This window comes from Nicotiana tabacum, chromosome 6 (assembly GCF_000715075.1).
Source record: "Nicotiana tabacum cultivar K326 chromosome 6, ASM71507v2, whole genome shotgun sequence".
In the NCBI taxonomy this organism is placed as follows: Eukaryota; Viridiplantae; Streptophyta; class Magnoliopsida; order Solanales; family Solanaceae; genus Nicotiana; species Nicotiana tabacum.
This window is the reverse complement of record NC_134085.1, coordinates 196,592,862-196,605,468: the sequence shown is the minus strand read 5'-3', so window position 1 is coordinate 196,605,468 and position 12,607 is coordinate 196,592,862. Positions and strand designations below refer to the sequence as shown.

The window sequence follows — 12,607 nt, the reverse complement described above, 5'->3', positions numbered from 1 at the left end:
AAAAATTGAACCATAATGGTTACGGGTTGAGGGGTCGGGTTTAGTGTATTTTTAATTTTTTTTTGGAATTTTGTATAACTATTGTAAGTTATATTAATACTTTGTATTAATTAAAAGAATACAAGTAAGATGGGGAAAAACTGCACTTATTGCAAGTGCTACTTTATTTCTTAATTTCAAGTTTCAACTTTCAAACTTACAAAATGAAATGTTTACATTTTTTTCAACAAGTAAACTAGTGAAGTAGTAATTTCAAATGTTTTGCATCGCCCTAGCAAGTTCATCATAATCAATATGAACCGATTGACCTTCTTCTGGCGTGTTAAATTCGGATGGGTTTCCATGTGTTAATATATCTCTAAGTTCCTCGTCTTCTGGGCTATCAACATCTTCCTTTCCTTGATTTCTTCGTTCCGATATAATCCAATCTCTGAAACATACTAAAACTTCCAAAACATTGCTTCCCAATGAGTGGCGGGTGTCTCCAAGTTGTTGTCTTGCTTGGCTAAATGCACTCTCCGATGCAACAGTAGAAATTGGCACATTCAGCACATCCCGAGCCATAGCGAAAAGAACAGGAAATTGCTTTCCATTTTCATGCCACCATCCCAACGGTGAAAATTCCTTTGTGCGAGGCTCCTTTTGCTTCTGCAAGTAGAATTGAAGTTCATCAATATTCCTGCTACTGGTTTGAGTGTTAGAAAATGTAGAAAAAATATTAAAACTATCAAGGCCTTCTTCATCATCCACAGTAGCAGAAGAGCTACATTGCATAGCGGGATTAACATTGCCAGAAGCACGAGCAGCATTATCACATTCATTTGCATAATAATTATATAGTTGTTGTAAATATTCATTTAGCTTGTTCATAGAAACATATAAATTTGGGGTTTCAGTTTCTCCAATCTCCATATAAGTATATAAGACATTCATTACTTTGTGACAATCAGACATTTTAATAGAAGGATTTAAAACTGCACCAATTAAGTAAATCGGAGGAATTGGAAAGAAATATTTTTTGAATTTTGCTTGCATTTTTTCAACAACATCCTTATATTTTTCTTTCTTCTTAAATTCAGATAGTAGAAAAGAAATTTCAGCTATATGTACTAAAGTCATAGTAACAGTGGGGTAATATGCTCCAGAAAACTCAACAGTAGTTGTATAAAATTTATGTAAAAATTTAACAACATCATTAATGACCCCCCAAGTATCACTTGTTAACATACGCCTTGGATCAGTATAATGTGCATTAGCAACTTCAGTTATTGGGAATCTATATTTGTAGCAACATTTTAAAAATATATATGTATAATTCCATCTAGTAACAATTTCGTCTGGCATGAATCTAGGTTTAAGGTTATACTGGATACACTTAGTCTTAAATTCTTTTATTCTAGATTGTCTATTATTTCCTTGAATAACACCAACTGCTCTTCTAACATGAGTAATCTCAACTGAAAATAAATCAAGGCCACTTTTAACAATTAAATTATAAACATGACATGCACACCTAACATGAAAAATATCATCAAGAGGTGGTTGCAAATGCATTTTTAAAATTGAAATTGCGGCATTATTGTTAGAAGCATTATCAAAAGACATACACAATACTTTTTTGTTTAGATTATAAAATTCAACAACTTCAACAATAGTACTACTTATAAACGCAACAGTATGACTCTGATCTTCATCATATTTAAAAGCGATAATACGTTTTTGCATACAAGTACTATCATCTATCCAATGGCATGTATTTGTCAAATAATCATTTCCATTAACAGCATGGCCAATATCAGAACTTAGACATACTCTAGAAGGAAGGTGGCTAAACAAATAATGTAAGTATGTTTGATATTGTCCATGAAGTCTAAAGATATCTGCTCTACAAGTACTTCTAGGGATACCTTTAAATAAAGGATTGTAAATCCTTTGAATATACATAATAAGATACGATGAAGAAGCAAAAGAAAAATGTAGACAACCCAAAGCAATCATTTTTGCTAATTCCTCATGGTCCCTCATTTTATCATATTTTACTAGACCTCTAGTAGTAGGGTTAATAGTTGTTTGATTTTCATCCCCATCAGTGCCCCATTCTATGGGATGGTCAAATCTCATATGTCTACTAAGCGTCCCAGTCCCACCTAAATTTCCTCCAGTCAAATGTTTAAAAGTACGTTACAAATTTTGAACCTAACTCTATCAGTACCTTCTACTATTTCAAAAAAATTTCAAACCTTACTTATTTTTCTACGAGTAGAAGTCTGAGCCACAGGTGGTCTACTAGGAGTGGTGCCACGACCACCACCCCTTGTAGCACTAGCAACTTCAACTCCAATACTATCAACTCCACCACTAGTAGGTGTAGGTGGTATCTCATCTTCTATTCCAATTTCATTATCTTCTATTCCAAAATCTTCTTGTAATTGTTCATAATCTATACCTACATTATCATTAGGCGATGATTCAGAAACATGTGTTAATGGGTCATTACTATTACTATCAGAAGCTCCAGGACTATCTCTTTTTTTATTTCCACCCCTACCAGTAACTTTTCTACACGCTCTTTTAGCGGCACTAAACATATTGTAAAAATTAAAGTATAAGCTAAAATTAAATATGCAATTAAAATATTAAATAAGAGAAAGAGTTGGAGGGAGTGCACCGAATTCGACAATAAATTGAGCACTTGATTACGCAATTCTGGTGTTACCACGAACAAACGTCAAGTAAGTATATCAATTTTGAACTTCAAACTTCAAATTTCCGAATGACAACTTCCGATAAATTAAATTCAAGAAAAGAGAGCCAGATAAAAATTATAAAATTAGAAGATGAAATCATGCAAATTGAAGGGAAGAGAGAAATTGAAAATTGAGATTGAGATAAGAATTTTGAGTGAAAAAATGAAGAAGAGGGGGGGGGGTATTTATAGATTTTTAAAAGGGTTAATTTTGTAAAGTATTAAATACAAAAAATTTAAAAAAAATGGCCATTTATGCAACAAATCCGTTGGCCAACGGATATGTGATGAAAAATCTGATTTTCCAACGGATAGTAGGCCCCACGCTGCAGGAAAATACAAAAAAAAAAAAAAATCTGGCCGGTCCGGGTTAACCGGTTCGGGCACTGTTCATGCCAACCGGGTTACCCGGGCCCGGTTAACCGCTTGCCCAAATGAACCCCTTCGTCCCCGGCCTAACCCCCCTACCCAGCCCACTCGGCCCCCTATGAACCGGGCCGGTCCGGTTCCGGTTTAAACCGGTCTGGGCCGGGCCGGTTCCGGTCCAACCCAACCCGTTAGCCACCTTTAATTTCAACTTCAAATCAATTATTTTCATGGGGGAAATTAGGTGTTTTGGGTAGAACCTAGGTTTTTCACAAAAATGGGGATTTGGACCTCGATTTGAGGTCCGATTTCAAAATAAATTACATATTTGAGTTCGTGGGGGAATGGGTAATCGGGTTTAGGTCCGATTTCGGGTTTGGATCAAGCGGGTCCGGGGTCGATTTTTGACTTCTTGGGAAAATCTTTATAAAACTTATTTTCATGCATTAGAATTGATTCATTTAACATTTATTGATATCGTTAAGCAAATTGTGGCTAGATACAAGCGAGTTAGTGGTGGAAACAAGAGGTAAAGCGGTAGTTGAGGCTTGAATTGTGCTCGTTGCATCGAGATAAGTGTTTGGTCTAACCTTAGCTTGAGGGATTAGGAGTTGTGTCCTATTTGCTATTTGTTTCTTGTCGAGTACGACGTATAGGCGTGGTGACGAGTATCTATACGTTGGTGTCAAGCATGACTGTGAGTCTTATATTGTGATTTTCATGATTTCGTTGTATTATTCATGCCTTGGTGAAGATTTTTAATTGTTGTATAAAGCTTGTGGAAAGAATTGTGACCTGTGAACATTGAGGAGCGTTGGCTCAAGTTGTATAGTGAAAGTGTGAAAGTATAAGTGACAACTGAACTTCTAGAGCATTGGCTCGAGTTGTGAAATGAGTTGTGGAAGAATAAGTGATAATCGAACCTCTAGAGCATTGGCTCGAGTTGTAAAGGAAATTGTGAAGTAAAAATTGAGAAAGAGTTATTAAATAGTTCCTTTGCCGGGATATTGTTGCTTTGTTAATTATCTCCCTTGCCGGGATGTTGAGATTATTGATATTGTTCCCTTGCCAGGATTTAATTGTTTAATTGTGTTACCTTGCCGAGATTTCTATTATTATTTTGTTTATTCCCTTGCCCCTTTGTTTGGGATTGTTGTTTGGGTGATGAAGAGTGTTAAAGCATAAAGGGTGATGCCGTGCATTTTTTGTTATTGTGAAGAAAGAGTGTAAAGCACGAAGGATGATGTCGCGCCGCACAATGTACCATTCCGTACCTATTTTATTGATTATATGGTGAGGAAAGAGAGTAAAAGCACGAAGTGTGATGTCGTGCACATTTTTATCATATGATTACTTTGGTGAGGACGAGAGTAAAAGCACGAAGGGTGATGTCGTGCATTTGTTGATTTCTGATTCTTTGTTGATACCCGAGTTATGCTGTTTCTTTCATTACTTGTTGTTATTTGATTTACTTCGAGGTTATAGATTCCCTTACCCTATTTGCCTTGTGATTGTTGTTTGGGTGAGGAAGAGCGTAAAGCACGAAGGGTGATGTCGTGTATTGTTTTGGTGAGAGAGAGTTAAAGCACGAATGGTGATGTCGTGCACTTGTTTTTGATTTCCTAATTTTTATTGATAACCGTGTTACGGTTTTCTCTACACTAAATTGCTAATTTCCTGTTGATACTTGTTGTTTCCCCACAGCATGTTTCCCCCTCCCACATTGACTGGTTATTTCTGTACTATATATATATATATATATATATATATATATATATATATATATGAACTGCACAGGTTTATTTGGTAGTCTGGTCCTAGCATCGTCACTACTTCGCCGAGGTTAGGCTAGACACTTACCAACACATATGGCTGGTTGTGCTGATACTACATTCTGCACTGTGTGCAGATCCAGGAGCAGCTTTTGGACAGTAGTTGGAGGGCTTCCTTCAGTCCACCCGGAAACCCAAGGTAGACCTGCAGGAGACCGCAGGCCCTGGCGTTTCCCTTTATCCCTTTTTCTCTGTTTCATTTTCTTTCGTACAGAAATAGTATATTGTATTTCTTCAGACCTTGTATGTAGTAACTCTTAGATAGTCTGTGTCACCGTGACACCAGGTTTTGGGATATTTGAGGTTTTAAAAGTTGTAATAGACGTAGCCTTAAGACATATAATTGTTGACTTCCGCTTATTTATTTAAAATTTCGCTTTTATCATATTATCGACTTGTGTTGTTAAAAAGAAGCAAAGATGAAAGTGTAACAAGTAGTTAATGGTTGGCTTGCCTAGCTCCCATTAGAGGCGCCATCACGACTACCGAGGGTGGGAAATCCTGATCGTGACAGTTGGTCGTTTTTCTTGACAGACCAACTTTGGTCGCTAAAATTTGGTCGCTTTTTTCCGGAATTCTAGTAAACATAATGAAATACAACGAGATACATTGAAATACATTGAAATACTTTAACAGAAAATACAAGTTCCATTACAGCGAGAAAATATCTGTCAAAATCTTTCCTTCTTCCATTGTTTTTTCAAGAGCAATCGTCTTTAAATGACGACAATTTCACTTTCTTTTGTTTGGCTGTGTCTACTTTGTGTACTTTTTTAGCAAATAAGAACATTAGACCTGAGAGAGAAATTTCACGACTTCTCCTTTTCCAGCGAGATTGAAATTCGACTGTTAATGAGATTGGGAGGCTGAGGGCGGCAGTATCAATGAATAACGGTCACGATCGTCCAGGTCCTCTTTCCGCTGGTGAAAAAGATGCATCTGGTGACTGTCATATGGAAATAGCACCTGTGATTGTTGATCAGAACATTTCTATTCAAGGTAATCCCGACACAGCAAGCCACGTTAATCAAGCAGCAATTGCTGAAGCAAATAGCGAGTGCTGTAGGCATGTGGAAGCATGTGCAATGAACAGCGGTTCAACCATCAAAGAGGATGATGGTGCTGAGGCAGCGGGTATTGCAAGGAATCAGGAAATAATTGTAGAAACAGTGGAATTGGGAAAAGTTGGAATAGGAGAAATTTTAAGGGATATGTGTTTTAATTAGAAAAATAATATAAAGCTTATTTTATGGCTTAAGGGTAGTATGTGACCATAAATATATATTTGGCTATAAAAATCAAAATGTAGCTATGAAATATAATTTTTTAAAAGAATATATATTTAAAATAAATAAGGTATCAATCTTTGTTATAGGAGTAACTAATCCGATAAAAATCACTTCAGAAGAAATTTGTTTGCCTAGATATATTTTTTGGGTGGTAAAGATGGTATAAATGGAAATAAAATGTTCAGAATTTACCTTTGTGGCGGTGACCTTGAAGTCAATAATGGATGAAAAAGATGGAGAAGACGAGTTCTTTTTGTTGATGAAGATAATGATGGCGTGGCAAGAATCTATTTGACAAGGATTTGATGTGTTATTCACGTCACATGTAAGATAGAGAGGTTTAAAATAGTAATCTTAAACATGTTCATGTGTCTACATGAGAACTCGTGAAGTTAGAAGCATAGAATAAAATTCCGTACAAGTATGAGGTGCTTATTTTCCTATATATATGTATACCTATACTAAATGATAATTGAAGAATTAAATTGATACAACACGTTACATCAAAAGTGTAAAATTGAATGTTTATTTCTGTTGATCAATTTAGTTGACCTGTGTCTGATAGTTCAATTCAGACAAACTAAGAGAGATAGGTTTCTTCTTGATTCCTAAATAGAGAGAAAAAATAAAATTTCATTTCTTTCTAGGTAACTGTACAAACAACGATAATCCAACTTTGATTCAAGCAAATGATTTCTCTTCAAGATAACTATTATACATCAAAATCTCTTACACCAAAACTTCAGAGTAATAATCTCTTCTTATGAATAGTATTAGTAATTCAGGCTTCAGGCTTCCAAGAAGATGAAATATCCGCCACAGCTTCAGAAACTGTTAGATATAATCCGTCTAATCCAAAGGCCTCAAGAGCATGCGAGTTATGCAGCTTTTCCATAACGTTTCCAACCGGATTTGCCAGCACGAGCTGAAGCAGAATACATCAAAGCATAAACGAGCAAGAAAGGAAAGGATAACGCAATTCTGCAAATAAAAGCTTGACACAATATAATTGACAGTATATTTACCTTCAGTGATCTTTTCTCAAGTATCCTTCTGAGTTCACATATTGTATCAATGCCACTAGTGTCTATAGCTGTCACAGCTGCAGAAGGAAAACCCCATTATTTCGTTACTAGACGAGTAGATTACTAAGGAAAGAAAACATGAGAGGATGTTGTTTTCTTTTTCAACCAACCTGTCATGTCAAGAATTACACATTTGATTGCAGTTTCTCTTTTGACTTCTATCCTCTCTTCCTCTTCCCGAATCCATCTCAATGTCCTGTAATTACAATTGCTTGATACAACTCTGATGTAGCAAATATTTAAAAACTTTACAATTTCACTTGTTATCGATGAAAGTTAAACCTAACTTACCTTTCTTGTAGGTAGGTAGAATTTGCAAAATAGAAAGGAGCCTCAACAGCTATGATAAGGAAAGAAGGAACCCTAACAGCTGTGCTATATCTGCTTAGGCTTTGAAATGATTGAGTACCAGGAATGTAGCCCAAGACATTAGTATTTGGCCGTGTAACGTGCAATAGGATCTTGAAAACTGAAACACCAACCTGAAATTTTTTCATGAACAACAAAATATTAGAATATATTAGACATGAGAAGTAGATATTTCAAGGCATGAGAGGATTGAGATTTATGAGGAGAAGCTTACTGCAATTGCTAGGCCAAGAGGCACTGAGATGAAAAGGACACCAAAAAAGGAAGACAAGCAAGCCACAAAATCTAGTTTGTCAACTTTCCATAAACGGAATGCAGCTTGATAATCAATTAGGCCGATCACTGCTGTTATGATAATTGCTGCCAAGATGAGGTTAGGGGTGTAATGGAACAACGGCATGAGAAACAGCAGGGTGATAAGCACAGTTGCCGCCATTATTATATTTGAAACGACAGTTTTTGCTCCAGCATTGTAATTTACAGCAGATCGAGAAAATGACCCTGCAAAATTGAATTTCACATGGAATAAGAGAAAGAGGAAACTTAGCAAGCTTTAGTTACAACTAAGAATAAGAGTATTGCTTAGGTCGTACCTGTAGTGACAAAGCAGGAAGCACAAGAGCCAGCCATGTTCATAAGTCCGATAGCTATCATTTCTTTGTTACCGTCAACTTGGTAATTTTGCATAGCAGCAAATGTCCTTCCTACCGCTATCCCTTCCTGCAGAGCTATGTCGATCACAAATCTCCTCCTTTTCTTTCTTTGAGGAATAAAATGCTGGTAGTAGTAGTTAGTATTCACTTACTGTGAGAGATAAGACTCCAGTTATAATGCCAATTTTGATAGCAAGAGCGATATGAGGGCCACTAAAATGTAACATGTTCAATGATGGTGGATTAATCCCCTTTGGTAGGTGTCCAATCTACAATAAAAGAATCTTTAGTCTTTTCCGTCTAAATTTAAGGGATGAAACTAGAAACGATGCATGTTACTCACAGTCTGAATAGTCTTGGATTTAAGTAGGAAAACTATGATAGTTGAGAGAATAACGGATACTAACGGAGCTGCTGCTGAAATCCAGAAAAGTTTCGGTTTCCTAGTACTCTGACATTAATTAGAAAATGATCAATAAGGAGATGAACATGAAGAAAAAACTTTCTCATCCACATAAACCAAAAACTTACGATTTGCCTTGTCGCCAGCAAGAAGATGAGAAAACTAACACCCATAACAATGGTTTGCCAAGACCACTGCGAAAAGATGTTGCAGAGTTACAACGGCAATTTTATGCCTTCAATATTACCTCAAAAGAGCACAACATTGGAGGAAACTTCTAACCTCATCTTTGTGCGTGAAAACAGAAGACAAAACAGGAACTATTTGCATCTGGTTTGTGAAGTGAGATATCCCTAGCAATCCTTTCAGTTGTTGCAAAGAGACAATGACCGCTGCACCAGCCATGAACCCTAGTAGAGTCGCCTTTGAGAGAAAATCAATGATGAATCCTAACCTGCAAGTCATGGAATTTAAGTCAATTTCCTTGCGATTAAACTGCTGAAATTCAGCAGAAGCCAATAATTTGTAAATCATAAGAGCAGATCAGTTTGAGCATGTTGATCTAATCTTATGTGTGACAATCAAGTAATTACTTTACACATATAGATTGTTATGACAAACAAAAATGAGTTTCGTGACCTCCTCAGATGGAATTCAAATCTCTTGAATTATGAATTAATTAATAACTTGAATTTTTTTACCACCAAGGCTATATGACATTAGTGCATAGGTTTCATATGCTGATAATTCTTGGTGAGGTAAAATTTGAGGAAAATATTTTTCAAAATATACTTACTGCTTTAACCATAAGATTCTGAAAAGTGTAGGTAAATATCTTTAGTTTCAGTTTGTCTACCTTGGAGTGAACAACCTTTTCCTTTCTATTCTTTTCTTTTTCGATAAAGCACCATTTTTTTCAGCAAAAGGTCTCAGTGTTTCTAAATGAATTTGTTGGTATATCTTTTTCTAAAAGTTTGTTTCCACTTTGCTATATGCTACATTACAGCATTAACTTTAATTAACAGAAACATTGATAGTGGAATGAAAAATTTGCTGGAATAATTCTATTCTATTCTTTATGAATAATGAGAAAAAGAAGTTGAAAAAAATGTAAGTAATACAAAAAAGTTCATGAACAGAGTATTATACCTGAAAAACCCCAATGAAGCTTGCAACAATCCAGCAAAAAGTGTTGCTGTGAAAGCAAGTTGAAGGTATAGAATTGGCTCTTGGCTGTATGAAACTGCTTGGCTTAACATTGTTCCCATCACTAGTGAGGCTATAGATACTGGACCAACTGCTAAGTGTCTTGAACTTCCCAAAATTGAATAGATTAATGGTGGCACAAAGCTTGAATCTGTGTCACAAAAATCCATATCACCTTTAATTAATTACTACTCCATAATTTAGTTAACTCTACAAAATGAAATTTTTAGTGATGACTCTACGTGTCAATAACCTTAGTTGCCACAAAAAGTACACGAGCAAAAGAAGGAATTCCACTAACCTTAGTTGCCACAAAAAGTACACGAGCAAAAGAAGGAATTCCACTAAAGGTAATCAAGATTTTATATATACATATATAAATAGTCATCTTTGACATATATATATACAATATAATTTTTCAGTGAATTTACTACCTAATGGTTGCAAATAGTGATAGATTTAGTGGCAATCATTTGCGGTAACACTACTAGAAATGAGAACTTTTCATGGTGACTTTATGCGACCATCACCTTAGTCGTCACAAAAAGTAAGGGTTGGCGAACCAAAGGAATTTCGTTAAGGGTGAACGTACAAGAAGTAATATTTGGCATATATATATATATATATACCGTGTAACTTTGGAGAGAAGGCTGTTTAATTGACACCCCTCGACGGTTTTAGTGGCGACCATCACAGGGAAAGAAGAAAAAGAAAGATAAAAAGAGTGGCACTTACATAACCCAATAATGGGAGGCAAATTGGCAAGTTTAGCATAACTAATTCCTTGAGGGATAGCAAGGCTAGCAATGGTGAGGCCAGAGATTATATCAGACCTTAAAAGTTTGAAACTGTACAGAGGACCCCATTCAAAAACAGGGAAGAAAAACTGAAGACCCAAAACAAATTTCCTCAACCCTGTTTGCTTCTTGAACTTATGAAGTGGATCGTCGGGAAAGAAAATCTCCGACAACCGTTGCCGGAGTTTCTGAAAAGTGGTTCTGTACGGCGGCAAACAAACCTTATGTACACCTGAGGATTGCATTGACGACGACGTTGCCGACTCTCCTTCTGTTGCATTGCATGACGAATCTTCCACTTTAATTGAATTTAATGTCATTTTTTTTACAGGATATTTGGTTCAAGAACGATAAGAAGTTGGGGTATGTTTTTGGCGTAGTTTCTGATTTGGATCAGAAACGAAGGAATCAGTTAATAACAAGCAGTTTATGTTTGGTTGTTTGAATGGAAAAGGACACACTCCCCTTTTTATAGGAGAAAAGTTTAATCTCACGCAAACACTAGAGAAAATATACACTACTGTAGTGAAAATAGTGGGGATAATTAAAATAATTGGATAAAATGGGAAGTGATAATTTTCTTTAGCACTTTTATTTATTAATAATAAAACGACAATTATCTAGAGCTAATAACATAATGGGTTAACCCTCTATTTTTATCCACTTAAATACTATAGAATTTTATCTGCAACAGAGTTCGAACATATAACGTGTACCTATAGATGGTGTTTAACGATCTTACATTATGATTTGAGATTCTATGACTTCAATTTCTTAACTTTTACCTAGCATTTATTTATTAAAAAAAAATAAAAAAGGATAACGTTTCAGATTTAGTTGAGATTATTTTTCTCTTCAAAATGGAAAGTAGCAAATGTAGGTTCAGGCATGTAGCATACCAACGTAATTATTTTGGGTATTATGATTTTACTATATATAATATATATATACATGCACACTTCCTTTGTTCACTTTTAGTTGTCCAGTTTGGACTTTTCATGCCCTTTAAGAATAAATAAAATATATATTTTTTATAATTTTACCCATAATAATAATAGTATTTTTACAAGTCTTAGAAGAATGATTTGGAGAATGAGTAATTAATAATTAGGGTAAAACAAGAAGAAAAAAAAAATTGTCTTTCTCTCGATTTAATAACGAATAAGTAAAAGTAAAAATATATTTTAAGTATAATGGACAAATAAAGTAAACGGAGAGAGTATTTATATAGGAGTAATTAAACAGGGAACATGTTAATAAGTGGAGACTTGAATGGTTATTGAGCAATTTAGGTAATTGTATCATTATCATATGAGCGTGAGGCTTTTTTCTTATTAGCATTTTGTGAGGCAAAGCGTAGCTAGTCCCAAACTAAACCTAAATAAAAGATAGTAACAATTATAGCGATGCAGATTCGTATAGCCAATTTCACCTAAATAAAAGATAGTACTAACAATTATAGGAGTAGTAGATTAGAATTTTCTATGATGAAAATTCTAATCTAGATTAGAATTTTTTTTTTTTTTGAGTAGTAAAAAGGATTTATATATTACGTACTAGATAGAGTTTTGCATATTACATGGCAATGGGGCTGTGTATCCCCTTAGACAAACAACTATTGTCACTCACAATATTTTAATTTCCTAGAGTCCTAAGTATATTACATAAAGAGATAGGTAATTGTTTTGACGAGTTGCATTTCCCGCTCATGTCGTTGATTAGAAGTTGTTGCACAAAAGTCGGTGGTTGAGCAAACAATTTTGTTCTTCTAAGATTATATTGATTGTCTTTTTGGTTTTTGCTTCCTTGGCTAGTGCATCAACTACTGCATTCCCTTGCCTGAAATTATGTCGTAGTAGAA

The 12,607-nt window shown here is 35.2% G+C and overlaps 1 protein-coding gene across 1 annotated transcript; it reads right to left on the bottom strand.

Moving 5' to 3' along the window:
• Window positions 1-6,734: 6,734 nt before the first annotated feature.
• LOC107811517 (putative sulfate transporter 3.4) lies at window positions 6,735-11,189 on the bottom strand. The gene is made up of 12 exons (XM_016636463.2): window positions 10,685-11,189; window positions 9,893-10,100; window positions 9,026-9,197; window positions 8,872-8,937; window positions 8,684-8,791; window positions 8,493-8,609; window positions 8,281-8,407; window positions 7,902-8,188; window positions 7,610-7,800; window positions 7,429-7,514; window positions 7,259-7,335; window positions 6,735-7,158 (listed from the first exon to the last, which is right to left on the bottom strand). Exons 1-12 carry the CDS (start codon window positions 11,064-11,066, stop codon window positions 7,015-7,017), a joined length of 1,965 nt encoding a protein of 654 aa, XP_016491949.1. The 5' UTR covers window positions 11,067-11,189; the 3' UTR covers window positions 6,735-7,014.
• Between the last annotated feature and the right edge of the window lie 1,418 nt (window positions 11,190-12,607).

Excerpts from the sequence above, each read along its gene's own strand:
- LOC107811517 (XM_016636463.2), bottom strand. The coding sequence starts at position 11,066 with ATGACATTAAATTCAATTAAAGTGGAAGATTCGTCATGCAATGCAACA. Across the intron at positions 9,198-9,892 it reads GCTTCATTGGGGTTTTTCAG|GTTAGGATTCATCATTGATT; the intron begins GTATAATACTCT and ends CATGACTTGCAG. Across the intron at positions 7,336-7,428 it reads TGTAATTCTTGACATGACAG|CTGTGACAGCTATAGACACT; the intron begins GTTGGTTGAAAA and ends TTCCTTCTGCAG.